Genomic DNA, 18,770 nt, shown 5'->3' with positions numbered 1-18,770 from the left:
GTGTCATGCTGGTGTCATGTTGGTGTCATATTAGTGACATGTTGGTGTCATGCTGGTGACATGTTGGTGTCATATTAGTGACATGTTGGTGTCATGTTGGTGTCATGTTGGTGTCATGTTGGTGACATGTTGGTGTCATGTTGGTGTCATATTAGTGACATGTTGGTGTCATGTTGGTGTCATGTTGGTGTCATGCTGGTGTCATGCTGGTGACATGTTGGTGTCATATTAGTGACATGTTGGTGTCATGTTGGTGTCATATTAGTGACATGTTGGTGTCATGTTGGTGTCATGTTGGTGTCATGCTGGTGTCATGTTGGTGTCATGCTGGTGTCATGTTGGTGTCATGCTGGTGTCATGTTGGTGTCATGCTGGTGTCATGTTGGTGTCATATTAGTGACATGTTGGTGTCATGCTGGTGACATGTTGGTGTCATATTAGTGACATGTTGGTGTCATGTTGGTGTCATGTTGGTGTCATGTTGGTGACATGTTGGTGTCATATTAGTGACATGTTGGTGTCATGTTGGTGTCATGTTGGTGTCATGCTGGTGACATGTTGGTGTCATATTAGTGACATGTTGGTGTCATGTTGGTGTCATATTAGTGACATGTTGGTGTCATGTTGGTGTCATGTTGGTGTCATGCTGGTGTCATGTTGGTGTCATGCTGGTGTCATGTTGGTGTCATGCTGGTGTCATGTTGGTGTCATGCTGGTGTCATGTTGGTGTCATATTAGTGACATGTTGGTGTCATGCTGGTGACATGTTGGTGTCATATTAGTGACATGTTGGTGTCATGTTGGTGTCATGTTGGTGTCATATTGGATGAAGACATGAACTGTGAAGCTGTGAACAGACACTGACACATTCCCTTTTAACATCTATCGCACACATAGTAACACACTGTTGTAAAACGGAGCATGAACAGCATGCGGTGGCAGTTAAAGGCTGGTGTGGGGGGGGGGGGTGCAATGGGTGCGTTTGTTGGGTTGGGGGAGGGGGGGGGGGTGTAGGGAGGCGCAGGTAGGAGGGTGAGGAGAGCAGTGTTAATTTTGGAAGCTATTATAGATTTAGTTTTAGTCTTAAAATACATTTTTGTCATTTCATCTTTCGTTAGTTTTAGTTATTATCAGTCGACTAAAACTCTGGAAAGTTTTAGTCTAGTTTTAGTTATTATCAGTCGACTAAAACTCTGGACAGTTTTAGTCTAGTTTTAGTCACAGCCATTTTAGTCACATAATAGTCTGTGTATTTGCTTCTATTAAATAATGAATATGTAGGATACCATCTTCCATCCATCCAGCTACCTCTACCTCTAACTACCATCATGTGGACATTCAGATAGCCTGGTCCAGCTAGGCTCAGATAGCCTGGTCCAGCTAGGCTCAGATAGCCTGGTCCAGCTAGGCTCAGATAGCCTGGTCCAGCTAGGCTCAGATAGTCTGGTCCAGCTAGGCTCAGATAGTCTGGTCCAGCTAGGCTCAGATAGTCTGGTCCAGCTAGGCTCAGATAGCCTGGTCCAGCTAGGCTCAGACAGCCTGGTCCAGCTAGGCTCAGATAGCCTGGTCCAGCTAGGCTCAGACAGCCTGGCCCAGCTAGGCTCAGATAGCCTGGTCCAGCTAAGCCTAATATCCTATACCTTAGCTTGCAACATCGATATTGTGGCAGGTTGTAACCAAACGCTAACCACAATTAACCATACAGGATATAAAGCCTTGGCTACAGGTTAAACAATGTTTCCTCCCATCACGACGTCCAGGAAGTAGATTCACATCGTCCAGGAAGTAGATTTCACGACAAGCATTCGTTTCTTATAGCACTCGTTTGTTATAGCACTCGTTTGTTATAGCATTCGTTTCTTATAGCACTCGTTTGTTATAGCACTCGTTTGTTATAGCATTCGTTTGTTATAGCACTCGTTTGTTATAGCATTCGTTTGTTATAGCATTCGTTTGTTATAGCATTTGTTTGTTATAGCATTCGTTTGTTATAGCATTAGTTTGTAATAGCATTCGTTTGTTATAGCATTCGTTTGTTATAGCACTCGTTTCTTATAGCATTTGTTTGTTATAGCATTTGTTTGTTATAGCATTCGTTTGTTATAGCATTCGTTTGTTATAGCACTCGTTTGTTATAGCATTCGTTTCTTATAGCATCCGTTTGTTATAGCATTCGTTTGTTATAGCATTCGTTTCTTATAGCACTCGTTTCTTATAGCATTCGTTTCTTATAGCATTCGTTTGTTATAGCATTCGTTTGTTATAGCATTCGTTTGTTATAGCATTCGTTTGTTATAGCATTAGTTTGTAATAGCATTCGTTTGTAATAGCATTCGTTTGTTATAGCATTCGTTTGTTATAGCACTCGTTTGTTATAGCATTCGTTTGTTATAGCATTCGTTTGTTATAGCATTCGTTTGTTATAGCATTCGTTTGTTATAGAACTCGTTTGTTATAGCATTCGTTTGTTATAGCATTCGTTTGTTATAGCATTCGTTTCTAATAGCATTAGTTTCTTATAGCACTCGTTTGTTATAGAATTCGTTTGTTATAGCATTTGTTTGTTATAGCATTCATTTGTTATAGCATTCGTTTGTTATATCATTCGTTTGTTATAGCATTCGTTTGTTATAGCATTCGTTTGTTATAGCATTCGTTTGTTATAGCATTCGTTAGTTATAGCATTCATTTCTAATAGCATTAGTTTCTTACAGCACTCGTTTGTTATAGCATTCTTTTGTTATAGCATTCGTTTGTTATAGCATTTGTTTGTTATAGCATTCGTTTGTTATAGCATTCGTTTGTTATAGCATTCGTTTGTTATAGCATTTGTTTCTAATAGCATTAGTTTCTTATAGCATTCGTTTGTTATAGCATTCGTTTGTTATAGCATTCGTTTGTTATAGCATTATTTTCTTATAGCATTCGTTTGTTATAGCATTCGTTTCTTATAGCATTCGTTTCTAATAACATTAGTTTCTTATAGCATTCGTTTTTCCCATAGGAAAAAAGTAACCGAAACTCGCATTTGCGGTCTGTGGTGCGTGAGCGTGGAAACACAGATGAATGAATAACAGCGCACATAGCAACAATAGCCGATATGAAAGTAGGAGAGCGTAAACTTTGTTGTTAATTGAGGTTAGTTTACAAGTCAAGAGTTCTGGCTTCGCAACAGTTCAAAAGATTGACGAGTGACTGAAGTGACCGCCTGGGAACTGTGTGGGAGAGCCGGGCAGATCAGCCAATCAGACCAGGCAGCCGGGCAGATCAGCCCAATCAGACCAGGCAGCCGGGCAGATCAGCCCAATCAGACCAGGCAGCCGGGCAGATCAGCCAATCAGACCAGGCAGCCGGGCAGATCAGCCAATCAGACCAGGCAGCCGGGCAGATCAGCCAATCAGACCAGGCAACTGGGCAGATCAGCCAATCAGACCAGGCAACTGGGCAGATCAGCTCAAACAGACCAGGCAGCCGGGCAGATCAGCTCAATCAGACCAGGCAACTGGGCAGATCAGCCAATCAGACCAGGCAACTGGGCAGATCAGCGCAATCAGACCAGGCAACTGGGCAGATCAGCCAATCAGACCAGGCAACTGGGCAGATCAGCTCAAACAGACCAGGCAACTGGGCAGATCAGCCAATCAGACCAGGCAACTGGGCAGATCAGCTCAATCAGACCAGGCAACTGGGCAGATCAGCCCAATCAGACCAGGCAACTGGGCAGATCAGCCAATCAGACCAGGCAACTGGGCAGATCAGCCAATCAGACCAGGCAACTGGGCAGATCAGCCAATCAGACCAGGCAACTGGGCAGATCAGCCAATCAGACCAGGCAACTGGGCAGATCAGCTCAATCAGACCAGGCAACTGAAAGATGTCAATTCTGCCAATGAGAAAATTGCATTAAATATTCTGTAAGCATGCATGTTTAGGTTTGAACAAACTTGTTGAAGGTCAGTGTCGTGACTCAACCCAAACTTCTCCTATCGAGTTCAGCATTCTAGACTGACTGTACAAAACATTAGGAACACCTTCCTAATATTGAGTTGCGTCACCTTTTGCCCTCAGAACAGCCTCAATTCGTCCTGGCAAGGACTCTACATGGTGCTGAAAGCGTTCCAAAGAGATGCTGGCCCAGGTTGACTCCAATGCTTCCCACAGTTGTGGGAAGTTGGCTGGATGCCTTTTGTGTGGTGGACCATTCTTGATACACACGGGAAACATTATGCCTTCTCATTGCAGTCGCTGTACTCATACTATAATGGAGAACTATCGCCTTATGGTGAGGATAGCCATGTTGCAAGCACAGCTTCAGATGCAGTCGTTAGGCAAGAGCAATGTAAGTGTAGGAAAGGATGAAACAGCATCTGTGCCACCAGTAAGTACAGGCTGCTGGAAAGAAATGCTGTCGGCATTGTCAACCGGGGTCACTCATACAGCCGATAGAAACCTTCAACCTTCAACCACTAAAAAACGAGTCGGAGTCTGAGCCTGAGCCTTCTCAGGTCTCTCCTCCACCCGTTACGGGGTCTGAGCCTTCTCAGGTCTCTCCTCCACCTGTTACGGGGTCTGAGCCTTCTCAGGTCTCTCCTCCACCCGTTACGGGGTCTGAGCCTTCTCAGGTCTCTCCTCCACCCGTTACGGGGTCTGAGCCTTCTCAGGTCTCTCCTCCACCCGTTACGGGGTCTGAGCCTTCTCAGGTCTCTCCTCCACCCGTTACGGGGTCTGAGCCTTCTCAGGTCTCTCCTCCACCCGTTACGGGGTCTGAGCCTTCTCAGGTCTCTCCTCCACCCGTTACGGGGTCTGAGCCTTCTCAGGTCTCTCCTCCACCCGTTACGGGGTCTGAGCCTTCTCAGGTCTCTCCTCCACCCGTTAATGGGTCTGAGCCTTCTCAGGTCTCTCCTCCACCGTTACGGGGTCTGAGCCTTCTCAGGTCTCTCCTCCACCCGTTACGGGGTCTGAGCCTTCTCAGGTCTCTCCTCCACCCGTTACGGGGTCTGAGCCTTCTCAGGTCTCTCCTCCACCCGTTACGGGGTCTGAGCCTTCTCAGGTCTCTCCTCCACCCGTTACGGGGTCTGAGCCTTCTCAGGTCTCTCCTCCACCTGTTACGGGGTCTGAGCCTTCTCAGGTCTCTCCTCCACCCGTTACGGGGTCTGAGCCTTCTCAGGTCTCTCCTCCACCCGTTACGGGGTCTGAGCCTTCTCAGGTCTCTCCTCCACCCGTTACGGGGTCTGAGCCTTCTCAGGTCTCTCCTCCACCCGTTACGGGGTCTGAGCCTTCTCAGGTCTCTCCTCCACCCGTTACGGGGTCTGAGCCTTCTCAGGTCTCTCCTCCACCCGTTACGGGGTCTGAGCCTTCTCAGGTCTCTCCTCCACCTGTTACGGGGTCTGAGCCTTCTCAGGTCTCTCCTCCACCTGTTACAGGGTCTGAGCCACCGAGGCCTCTCACCATTAGCCCTGACAAATTGAAAACCCTAGTCATTGGCGAGACTCCATTACCTGCAATATCAGACTGAAGAAGAATCATCCAGCGATCATACACTGTTTACCAGGGGACAGGGCTACCGACGTAAAGGCTAATCTGAAGATGGTGCTGGCTAAGGCTAAAACTGGTGAGTGTAGAGGGTATAGGGATATTGTTATAAACTGGTGAGTGTAGATGGTATAGGGATATTGTTATAAACTGGTGAGTGTAGAGAGTATAGGGATATTGTTATAAACTGGCGAGTGTAGAGAGTATAGGGATATTGTTATAAACTGGTGAGCGTAGAGAGTATAGGGATATTGTTATAAACTGGTGAGTGTAGATGGTATAGGGATATTGTTATAAACTGGTGAGTGTAGAGAGTATAGGGATATTGTTATAAACTGGTGAGTGTAGAGAGTATAGGGATATTGTTATCCACGTCGGCACCAACGATGTTAGGATGAAACAGTCAGAGGCCACCAAGAGCAACATAACTTCAGAGTGTAAATTAGTTAGAAAGATGTCGGCATCGAGTAATTGTCTCTGGCCCCTCCCAGTTAGGGGGAGTGATGAGCTCTACAGCAGTAATTGTCTCTGGCCCCTCCCAGTTAGGGGGAGGAGTGATGAGCTCTACAGCAGTAATTGTCTCTGGCCCCTCCCAGTTAGGAGGAGTGATGAGCTCTACAGCAGTAATTGTCTCTGGCCCCTCCCAGTTAGGAGGAGTGATGAGCTCTACAGCAGTAATTGTCTCTGGCCCCTCCCAGTTAGGAGGAGTGATGAGCTCTACAGCAGTAATTGTCTCTGGCCCCTCCCAGTTAGGAGGAGTGATGAGTTCTACAGCAGTAATTGTCTCTGGCCCCTCCCAGTTAGGAGGAGTGATGAGTTCTACAGCAGTAATTGTCTTTGGCCCCTCCCAGTTAGGGGGAGTGATGAGCTCTACAGCAGTAATTGTCTCTGGCCCCGCCCAGTTAGGGGGAGTGATGAGCTCTACAGCAGTAATTGTCTCTGGCCCCTCCCAGTTAGGGGGAGGAGTGATGAGCTCTACAGCAGTAATTGTCTCTGGCCCCTCCCAGTTAGGGGGAGGAGTGATGAGCTCTACAGCAGTAATTGTCTCTGGCCCCTCCCAGTTAGGGGGAGGAGTGATGAGCTCTACAGCAGTAATTGTCTCTGGCCCCTCCCAGTTAGGGGGAGTGATGAGCTCTACAGCAGAGTCTCACAACTCAATCACTGGTTAAAAACTGTTTCCTGTTCCTCCCAAAATATATAATTTGTAGATAATTGGCCCTCTTTCTGGGACTCCCCAACAAACAGGACCAAGCCTGGCCTGCTGAGGAGTGATGGACTCCATCCTAGCTGGAGGGGTGCTACAGGACCAAGCCTGGCCTGCTGAGGAGTGATGGACTCCATCCTAGCTGGAGGGGTGCTACAGGACCAAGCCTGGCCTGCTGAGGAGTGATGGACTCCATCCTAGCTGGAGGGGGGCTACAGGACCAAGCCTGGCCTGCTGAGGAGTGATGGACTCCATCCTAGCTGGAGGGGGGCTACAGGACCAAGCCTAGCCTGCTGAGGAGTGATGGACTCCATCCTAGCTGGAGGGGTGCTACAGGACCAAGCCTGGCCTGCTGAGGAGTGATGGACTCCATCCTAGCTGGAGGGGTGCTACAGGACCAAGCCTGGCCTGCTGAGGAGTGACGGACTCCATCCTAGCTGGAGGGGGGCTACAGGACCAAGCCTGGCCTGCTGAGGAGTGATGGACTCCATCCTAGCTGGAGGGGTGTTACAGGACCAAGCCTGGCCTGCTGAGGAGTGATGGACTCCATCCTAGCTGGAGGGGTGCTACAGGACCAAGCCTGGCCTGCTGAGGAGTGATGGACTCCATCCTAGCTGGAGGGGGGCTACAGGACCAAGCCTGGCCTGCTGAGGAGTGATGGACTCCATCCTAGCTGGAGGGGTGCTACAGGACCAAGCCTGGCCTGCTGAGGAGTGACAGACTCCATCCTAGCTGGAGGGGTGTTACAGGACCAAGCCTGGCCTGCTGAGGAGTGATGGACTCCATCCTGGAGGGGTGCTACAGGACCAAGCCTGGCCTGCTGAGGAGTGATGGACTCCATCCTAGATGGAGGGGGGCTACAGGACCAAGCCTGGCCTGCTGAGGAGTGATGGACTCCATCCTAGCTGGAGGGGTGCTCTCATCTTATCTACCAACATAGACAGGGCTCTAACTCCTCTAGCTCCACAATGAGACAGGGTGCAGGCCAGGCAGCAGGCTGTTAGCCTCCCCAATGAGACAGGGTGCAGGCCAGGCAGCAGGCTGTTAGCCAGCCCAATGAGACAGGGTGCAGGCCAGGCAGCAGGCTGTTAGCCAGCCCAATGAGACAGGGTGCAGGCCAGGCAGCAGGCTGTTAGCCAGCCCAATGAGACAGGGTGCAGGCCAGGCAGCAGGCTGTTAGCCAGCCCAATGAGACAGGGTGCAGGCCAGGCAGCAGGCTGTTAGCCAGCCTGACAGCTTAGTGGAGTCTGCCACTAGCACAGTCAGGGTAGTCAGCTCAGCTATCCCCCATTGAGACTGTATCTGTGCCTCGATCTAGGTTGGGCAAAACTAAACATGGCGGTGTTCGCCTTAGCAATCATGTTGGAATAAAGAACTCTTCCATTCCTGTCATTAATCAAAAATATTGTGATAGATCCCTCACCTCCATAGTCAATGAACTAATCACTGATCATAAACTGAATGTGATTGGGCCTGACTTAGACATAGCCTGATGAATTTACTGTGCTAAATGAGGACTCTCCTCCTGGCTACACTAGTGACCATATCCCCCAGCGCATCCCACAAAGGCGGAGGTGTTGCTAACATCTGACATAAAATTTAAATTTACGCAGAAAGAAAAATGACTGCGTTTTCATCTTTTGAGGTTCTAGTCATGAAATCTATGCAGCCTACTCAATCCTACTTTTAGCTACTGTTTACAGGCCTCCTGGGCCGTATACAGAGTTCCTCACTGAGTTCCCTGAATTCCTATCGGACCTCGTAGTCATGGCAGATATTAAATTTTTTTGGGTGACTTCAATATTCACATGAAGAAGTCCACAGACCCACTCCAAAAGGCTTTCGGAGCCATCATCGACTCAACATGTCTCAGGACCTGCGCATTGACACAATCACAACCTGGATCTAGTTTTGTCCCGTGGAATACATATTGTGGATCTAAATGTTTTTCCTCAAAATCAGACCACCATCTTATTACATTTGTAATCGCAACAACTAATTTGCTTCCAAAACCAACCACGGATGATCAAAAGTCGTACTATAAATTCTCAGACAACATAAAGATTCCCAAGATTCCACCTAATCGAGGACCTAAACTTAACCCTGCTTAATACCCTAGATGCGGTCGCACAGCAGAAAACTAAAAGAAACTGCCTCAAGAAACTAGCTCCCTGGTATACAGAAAATACACGTGACCTGAAGCAAGCGTCCAGAAAATTGGAACGGAAATGGCGCCAAATTAAAAGTCTTCCGACTAGCTTGGAAAGACACTACCGTGCAATAACGAAGAGCCCTCACTGCTGCTCGATCAGCCTACTTTTCCAACCTGATTGAGGAGAATAAAAATAATTCAAAATGTTATTTTTTTATACTCTCGCAAACCTAACTAAAAAGCAACATTCCTCAAGTGAAGTTGGCCTTCAACTTTTTCGACGAAAAGATCATGAACATTAGAAAACAAATTACGGACTCCTCTTTGAATCTGCGTATTTCTCCAAAAACTCAGTTGTCCTGAGTCTGCACAGAACTGCCAGGACCTCGGATCAATGGAGATACTCAAGTTTTTAAATCCTGTATCTCTCGACACATTCATAACAAATTGTGATGCCTCTAAACCTTCCAGCTGCCTACTAGACACTATTCCAACTAAACTAAACTACTGAAAGAGCTCCTTCCTGTGCTTGGCCCTCCTACGTTGAACATAATAAATGGCTCCCTATCCACTGGATGTGAACCAAACTCACTAAAAGTGGCAGTAATAAAGCCTCTCATGAAAAAGCCAAACCTTGTCCTGGAAAATTAAAACTATCGACCTATATCGAATCTCCCATTCCTATCATTAAAAAAAGCTGTTTCTCAGCAACTCACTGCCTTCCAGAAGACAAAATAATGTATACGAAATGCTCCAGTCTGGTTTTAGACCCCATCATACTACTGAGACCGCTCTTGTGAAGGCGGTAAATGACCTTTTAATGGCGTCAGACCAAGGCTCTGCGTCTGTCCTTGTGCTCTAAGGTCTAGGACCTAGACCTTAGTGACGCTTTCGACACCATCGATCACCACATTCTTTGGAGAGATTGGAAACCCTAAACTACACGTCAAGTTCTTGCTTGGTTTAGATCTCATCTGTCGGAAAGATTTGTCTCTGTGGATGGTTTATCCTCCGACAAATTAATGGTACGTTTCGCTGTTCCTCAAGGTTCCGTTCTAGGACCACTATTGTTTTCACTATTCACTCAGTGGCCAGTTTAGTAGGTACACCACCCTGTTCAAAAATAGCCATGACTTGCTATTTAAAGCAGGCAGACAGGCATCGAGGCATTCAGTTACTGTTCCGATTGAATGTTAGAATGGGCAAAACAAGTGACCTAAGCAACTTTGAGCATGGTATGATCGTCGGTGCCAGGCGCGCGCCTGTATCTTAGAAACTGCCGGCCTCCTGGGCTTTTCACGCACGACAGTGTCTAGGGTTTACCGAGAATGGTGAGACAAACAAAACACATCCAGTCAGCGGGCAGTCCTCTGGGAGAAAACAGCTCGTTGATGAGAGGTCAAAGGAGAATGGCAAGAATCATGCAAGCTAACAGGCGGGCCACAAACAGGCAAATAACGGCGCAGCACAACAGTGGTGTGCATCTCGTAACTCACAACTCGTCGGTCCTTGTCACGGAGGTCACCTTGTCACCTTGGCTATTGCAGCAGACGACCACACCGGGTTCCAATTGAGCAACGTTTCCATGCTCAGAAGGCAAAGGGGGTTCCGACCCGGTACTAAATGGGTGTACCTAATAAACTCTTGGTGATGTCATACGGAAACAAAATTGTCAACTTTCACTGCTATGCAGACGACACACAGCTGTACATTTCAAAGAAGCATGGTGAAGCCACCAAAATTGCCTACCCTGGAAGCCTTGGTTTCAGACATGAGGAAGTGGATGGCGGCAATTTTTATACTGTACTTTTAACTTGGACAAAACAGAGATACTAGTTTTAGGACCCTATAAACAAAGGGATCTGCTGTCAGATCTGTCAATGAATCTCAATGGTTGTACTGTCGTCTGAAACAAAACTGTGAAGGACCTCTTTTTCGAAAAGCGTATCAAACATTTTTCAAGAGCAGCTTTTGTCCTTCTCTGTAACATTGCAAAAATCAGAAACGTTTGTCCATAAATGACGCATAAAAGCCAATTCATGCTTTTATCTCTTTTAGATTAGACTACTGCAACGCTCTACTCTCCGGCTACCCGGATAAAGCACTAAATAAACTTCAGTTAGTGCTAAATTCGGCTGCTAGAATCTTGACTAGAACCCCCCAAAATGATCATATTACTCCAGTGCTAGCCTCTCTACACTGGCTTCCTGTTAAGGCTAGGGCTGATTTCAAGGTTTTACTGCTAACCTACAAAGCATTACATGGACTTGCTCCTACCTATCTCTCTGATTTGGTCCTGCCGTACATACCTACACGTACAAGACGCAGGCCTCCTTATTGTCTTTTGCAAAGTGGGAGGGGTTATATCCTGCCTGGTTGGCCCTGTCCAGGGGTCACAGTGTCCCCCGACGTCTCAGTCCTCAGCGTCTATGCTGCAATAGTCAGTCTGTCCTGGCTGGTGTACTTTCTTCTGTCTTATCTGGTGTTCTCTCTCTCTCTCTCTCTCTCTCTCTCTATCTCTCATTGGTCAGACAGCAAGTTGGCTTATGAAGTGTGTGCTGTACAGGAGTGTATTTGACTGTGTAGTGTGTTACCTGGTATCGTAGGTGTCAGAGTTGCGGTCGAACTTGTACGTAGGTTTAAACTTCAGAGGTCCCTCCTCAAACTCCTGCAGGAACGGTTCCTTTTTCTTCATCGTTAACAGCTACAGGATAACACACAGAGTTAGAGAGAGAGGGTGTGTGTGTGCTTTTTCTTCATCGTTAACAGCTACAGGATAACACACAGAGTTAGAGAGAGAGGGTGTGTGTGTGCTTTTTCTTCATCGTTAACAGCTACAGGATAACACACAGAGTTAGAGAGAGAGGGTGTGTGCTTGTGTGTGTATCATGTGTGTGTGTATCACTTTTTACATTTACGTCATTTAGCAGACACTCTTATCCAGAGCGACTTACAGTTAGTGAGTGCATACATTATTTATATTTTTCATACTGGCCCCCCCTGGGAATCGAACCCACAACCCTGGCGTTGCAAACGCCATGCTCTACCAACTGAGCTACATCCCCTGCCGGCCATTCCCTCCCCTACCCTGGACGACGCTGGGCCAATTGTGCGCGCCGCCCCATGGGTCTCCCGGTCGCGGCCGACTACGACAGAGCCTGGATTCGAACAAGGATCTCTAGTGGCACAGCTAGCACTGCGATGCAGTGCCGTAGACCACTGCGCCACTCGGGAGGCACATGTGTGTGTGTTTGTGTGTGTGTCAATCTTGTGTGTGTTACCTGGTCCCTCTCCCACAGAAGGTTGAAGCGTCCGCTGTTGATGGAGGATCGGAGGAAGTGCATTCCATGGTCAGCGATTCGGAAGTTCAGATCACCAAACCAGAAAACCACCCTGGGAGAGAGAGCGATAAGTGTGTTTGTGCGTGTGTGTGTGTGTGTGTGTGTGTGTGTGCGTGCGCTCGTGCGTGTGTGTGTGACTGTGTGTGTGGTACTGACTTGTGGTCTCGGACGGTGGGTGTGTTGTCCAGGTCAAAGTCCTGAGTCTCCAGAATGTACTCAAACTCATCAACGCGATGCAGAGCGTTGCCCATATGAGCCGTCAGGTGGCAGTTCACAAAACACATCATGTGACCATAAAGGGAGAACCGCACGGATACACCGCCCTTATTACCCTGAGACAGAGATAATATATAAAGTTAATAAAGCTATCAGGTCCATACCCAGTATATAGAGTTAATAAAACTATCAGGTCCATACCCAGTATATAGAGTTAATAAAGCTATCAGGTCCATACCCAGTATATAGAGTTAATAAAGCTATCAGGTCCATCCCCAATATATAGAGTTAATAAAGCTATCAGGTCCATACCCAGTATATAGAGTTAATAAAACTATCAGGTCCATACCCAGTATATAGAGTTAATAAAGCTATCAGGTCCATACCCAGTATATAGAGTTAATAAAGCTATCAGGTCCATCCCCAATATATAGAGTTAATAAAGCTATCAGGTCCATCCCCAGTATATAGAGTTAATAAAGCTATAAAGTCCATACCCAGTATATAGAGTTAATAAAGCTATCAGGTCCATACCCAATATATAGAGTTAATAAAGCTATCAGGTCCATCCCCAGTATATAGAGTTAATAAAGCTATCAGGTCCATACCCAGTATATAGAGTTAATAAAGCTATCAGGTCCATACCCAGTATATAGAGTTAATAAAACTATCAGGTCCATACCCAGTATATAGAGTTAATAAAGCTATCAGGTCCATAGCCAGTATATAGAGTTAATAAAGCTATCAGGTCCATCCCCAATATATAGAGTTAATAAAGCTATCAGGTCCATCCCCAGTATATAGAGTTAATAAAGCTATCAGGTCCATACCCAGTATATAGAGTTAATAAAGCTATCAGGTCCATACCCAGTATATAGAGTTAATAAAGCTATCAGGTCCATACCCAATATATAGAGTTAATAAAGCTATCAGGTCCATCCCCAGTATATAGAGTTAATAAAGCTATCAGGTCCATCCCCAGTATATAGAGTTAATAAAGCTATCAGGTCCATACCCAGTATATAGAGTTAATAAAGCTATCAGGTCCATACCCAGTATATAGAGTTAATAAAGCTATCAGGTCCATACCCAGTATATAGAGTTAATAAAACTATCAGGTCCATACCCAGTATATAGAGTTAATAAAGCTATCAGGTCCATACCCAGTATATAGAGTTAATAAAGCTATCAGGTCCATCCCCAATATATAGAGTTAATAAAGCTATCAGGTCCATCCCCAGTATATAGAGTTAATAAAGCTATCAGGTCCATACCCAGTATATAGAGTTAATAAAGCTATCAGGTCCATACCCAATATATAGAGTTAATAAAGCTATCAGGTCCATCCCCAGTATATAGAGTTAATAAAGCTATCAGGTCCATACCCAGTATATAGAGTTAATAAAGCTATCAGGTCCATACCCAGTATATAGAGTTAATAAAGCTATCAGGTCCATACCCAGTATATAGAGTTAATAAAGCTATCAGGTCCATACCCAGTATATATAGTTAATAAAACTATCAGGTCCATACCCAGTATATAGAGTTAATAAAGCTATCAGGTCTATACCCAGTATATAGAGTTAATAAAGCTATCAGGTCCATCCCCAATATATAGAGTTAATAAAGCTATCAGGTCCATCCCCAGTATATAGAGTTAATAAAGCTATCAGGTCCATACCCAGTATATAGAGTTAATAAAGCTATCAGGTCCATACCCAATATATAGAGTTAATAAAGCTATCAGGTCCATCCCCAGTATATAGAGTTAATAAAGCTATCAGGTCCATACCCAGTATATAGAGTTAATAAAGCTATCAGGTCCATACCCAGTATATAGAGTTAATAAAACTATCAGGTCCATACCCAGTATATAGAGTTAATAAAGCTATCAGGTCCATAGCCAGTATATAGAGTTAATAAAGCTATCAGGTCCATCCCCAATATATAGAGTTAATAAAGCTATCAGGTCCATCCCCAGTATATAGAGTTAATAAAGCTATCAGGTCCATACCCAGTATATAGAGATAATAAAGCTATCAGGTCAATACCAGTATATAGAGTTAATAAAGCTATCAGGTCCATACCCAGTATATAGAGTTAATAAAGCTATCAGGTCCATCCCCAATATATAGAGTTAATAAAGCTATCAGGTCCATACCCAATATATAGAGTTAATAAAACTATCAGGTCCATACCCAGTATATAGAGTTAATAAAGCTATCAGGTCCATCCCCAGTATATATAGTTAATAAAGCTATCAGGTCCATCCCCAATATATAGAGTTAATAAAGCTATCAGGTCCATCCCCATTATATAGAGTTAATAAAGCTATCAGGTCCATACCCAGTATATAGAGTTAATAAAGCTATCAGGTCCATACCCAATATATAGAGTTAATAAAGCTATCAGGTCCATCCCCAGTATATAGAGTTAATAAAGCTATCAGGTCCATACCCAGTATATAGAGTTAATAAAGCTATCAGGTCCATACCCAGTATATAGAGTTAATAAAACTATCAGGTCCATACCCAGTATATAGAGTTAATAAAGCTATCAGGTCCATAGCCAGTATATAGAGTTAATAAAGCTATCAGGTCCATCCCCAATATATAGAGTTAATAAAGCTATCAGGTCCATCCCCAGTATATAGAGTTAATAAAGCTATCAGGTCCATACCCAGTATATAGAGTTAATAAAGCTATCAGGTCCATACCCAGTATATAGAGTTAATAAAGCTATCAGGTCCATACCCAATATATAGAGTTAATAAAGCTATCAGGTCCATAACCAGTATATAGAGTTAATAAAGCTATCAGGTCCATCCCCAGTATATAGAGTTAATAAAGCTATCAGGTCCATACCCAATATATAGAGTTAATAAAGCTATCAGGTCCATACCCAGTATATAGAGTTAATAAAGCTATCAGGTCCATACCCAGTATATAGAGTTAATAAAGCTATCAGGTTCATCCCCAATATATAGAGTTAATAAAGCTATCAGGTCCATACCCAATATATAGAGTTAATAAAACTATCAGGTCCATACCCAGTATATAGAGTTAATAAAGCTATCAGGTCCATCCCCAGTATATAGAGTTAATAAAGCTATCAGGTCCATACCCAGTATATAGAGTTAATAAAGCTATCAGGTCCATACCCAGTATATAGAGTTAATAAAGCTATCAGGTCCATCCCCAGTATATAGAGTTAATAAAGCTATCAGGTCCATACCCAGTATATAGAGTTAATAAAGCTATCAGGTCCATCCCCAGTATATAGAGTTAATAAAGCTATCAGGTCCATACCCAATATATAGAGTTAATAAAGCTATCAGGTCCATACCCAGTATATAGAGTTAATAAAGCTATCAGGTCCATACCCAGTATATAGAGTTAATAAAGCTATCAGGTCCATCCCAGTATATAGAGTTAATAAAGCTATCAGGTCCATCCCCAGTATATAGAGTTAATAAAGCTATCAGGTCCATCCCCAGTATATAGAGTTAATAAAGCTATCAGGTCCATACCCAGTATATAGAGTTAATAAAGCTATCAGGTCCATACCCAGTATATAGAGTTAATAAAGCTATCAGGTCCATAGCCAGTATATAGAGTTAATAAAGCTATCAGGTCCATCCCCAATATATAGAGTTAATAAAGCTATCAGGTCCATCCCCAGTATATAGAGTTAATAAAGCTATCAGGTCCATACCCAGTATATAGAGTTAATAAAGCTATCAGGTCCATACCCAATATATAGAGTTAATAAAGCTATCAGGTCCATCCCCAGTATATAGAGTTAATAAAGCTATCAGGTCCATCCCCAGTATATAGAGTTAATAAAGCTATCAGGTCCATACCCAGTATATAGAGTTAATAAAGCTATCAGGTCCATACCCAATATATAGAGTTAATAAAGCTATCAGGTCCATCCCCAGTATATAGAGTTAATAAAGCTATCAGGTCCATCCCCAGTATATAGAGTTAATAAAGCTATCAGGTCCATACCCAGTATATAGATTTAATAAAGCTATCAGGTCCATACCCAGTATATAGAGTTAATAAAGCTATCAGGTCCATCCCCAATATATAGAGTTAATAAAGCTATCAGGTCCATACCCAATATATAGAGTTAATAAAACTATCAGGTCCATACCCAGTATATAGAGTTAATAAAGCTATCAGGTCCATCCCCAGTATATAGAGTTAATAAAGCTATCAGGTCCATACCCAGTATATAGAGTTAATAAAGCTATCAGGTCCATACCCAGTATATAGAGTTAATAAAGCTATCAGGTCCATACCCAGTATATAGAGTTAATAAAGCTATCAGGTCCATCCCCAGTATATAGAGTTAATAAAGCTATCAGGTCCATACCCAGTATATAGAGTTAATAAAGCTATCAGGTCCATCCCCAGTATATAGAGTTGATAAAGCTATCAGGTCCATCCCCAGTATATAGAGTTAATAAAGCTATCAGGTCCATACCCAGTATATAGAGTTAATAAAGCTATCAGGTCCATACCCAGTATATAGAGTTAATAAAGCTATCAGGTCCATCCCCAGTATATAGAGTTGATAAAGCTATCAGGTCCAAACCCAGTATATAGAGTTAATAAAGCTATCAGGTCCATACCCAGTATATAGAGTTAATAAAAGCTATCAGGTCCATCCCCAATATATAGAGTTAATAAAGCTATCAGGTCCATCCCAGTATATAGAGTTAATAAAGCTATCAGGTCCATCCCCAGTATATAGAGTTAATAAAGCTATCAGGTCCATACCCAGTATATAGAGTTAATAAAACTATCAGGTCCATACCCAATATATAGAGTTAATAAAGCTATCAGGTCCATACCCAGTATATAGAGTTAATAAAGCTATCAGGTCCATACCCAATATATAGAGTTAATAAAGCTATCAGGTCCATACCCAGTATATAGAGTTAATAAAGCTATCAGGTCCATACCCAGTATATAGAGTTAATAAAGCTATCAGGTCCATCCCCAATATATAGAGATAATAAAGCTATCAGGTCCATACCCAGTATATAGAGTTAATAAAGCTGTCATGAGCCTCTCACTCCACCGGGTTACCACCTTAATTTTCTTCCACTCTGCTCACCACTCTCTCTACTCAGCCTAACTAGCTCCACCTGTCCCTGCTCTGCTCTGCTCTAATTACTCTGCCAGCTGCGCTGCATTACCCACTACCTCTCCCAGTATTTAAGGCCCTGTCTTTCAGCTCTCCGGTGTCAGATCGTCTGCAAAGCTCACACCCGGAACCTGTTTGCTCGCGCTTCTGGCTCACCCTGGTTTTGTGACCCCGGACCTGCCTGATTTTTGGATACTCTTCTGCCCCAGGAGATCCAGACCTGCTTCTGCCATAACGACTCCTGACTACTCTTCAATCCCGGTAACTCTGACCAGCCTTCTGCCTTGCTACTACGTATTTTGGATTTCCCTTGAACTGTACTGCTGCCTTGTTTCATTCCGCCCTGTTGTGTCTGTGTCTCCCCCCCCCCAGGACTTCTGGACCACCCACCACCGGCTTCATAGGACGCATCGCTGCCACTGGGGGGGGCACAGACCCAGCACATTGGACGGGATCCCTGTTACCCCTGGAGCCTTCATTCACTCCCTACTTCCCTTTTCCCTTAAGTTTTAATAAACTTTCTGGTGTGACGCAATTGTGGTCCTCTGGTCGTCTGTCTGAACCGTGACAGTACGATCTGACCATTATGGACTCAGCGCACACTTTCCCCGACATGGAAACCGATGAGCATGAGCAGCAGTTCCAGCAGCAGCAACAACAACTCGCCATGATCATTCAACTCCTCACCAACCTTACCCCAGCCAGTCTGCCCACCAGCCCTGCCCCCGAGTTACCTGCCCCGGTCATTGCAGCCGCTGCTCCGGAACCCAAGATTGGAAACCCCGAGCGGTTCAACGGCGATTCAACCCAGGTCCGGCCATTCCTGACTAGCTGCCGACTTCAGTTCTCCTTGCAGCCAAGGACCTTCGCCTCGGAGGGGGCTAAAGTTGGGTATGCCATCACTCACCTGACGGGCCGAGCTCGACTCTGGGGAACAGCAGAGTTCGAACGTCAAACCCCCGCATGTGCAACCTTCGACCTGTTTGCTGAGGAGATGCTGAAGGTGTTTGACCTGGATTCACCAACCGCAGAGGCGTCTCATGAACTGTTCAGTATTCGACAAGGCAGACGTACAGTCGCAGACCATTCCATCGACTTCCGAACCCTGGCTAGACGAAGTTCTTGGAACACACCATCGTTGGTGGACGCGTTCTTCCATAGTTTGGCT

The 18,770-nt window shown here is 44.8% G+C and overlaps 1 protein-coding gene across 1 annotated transcript in view; it reads right to left on the bottom strand.

The window, feature by feature from the left end:
* Window positions 1-18,770, bottom strand: part of LOC311113926 (inositol polyphosphate 5-phosphatase K-like) — a gene marked incomplete at both ends in the record, with an annotated part of 78,486 nt that overhangs the window by 14,712 nt on the left and 45,004 nt on the right. Inside the window, 3 exons of the mRNA XM_084189201.1 lie at window positions 11,483-11,592; window positions 12,170-12,281; window positions 12,386-12,561. Coding sequence (XP_084045327.1) covers window positions 11,483-11,592; window positions 12,170-12,281; window positions 12,386-12,561 — 398 coding nt within the window. The remainder of the gene's footprint in view (window positions 1-11,482; window positions 11,593-12,169; window positions 12,282-12,385; window positions 12,562-18,770) is intronic.

This window comes from Coregonus lavaretus (genome assembly GCF_964263955.1).
Source record: "Coregonus lavaretus genome assembly, contig: HAP1_SCAFFOLD_274, whole genome shotgun sequence".
Lineage (NCBI taxonomy): Eukaryota > Metazoa > Chordata > Actinopteri > Salmoniformes > Salmonidae > Coregonus > Coregonus lavaretus.
This window is presented reverse-complemented; position numbering and strand designations above follow the sequence as displayed.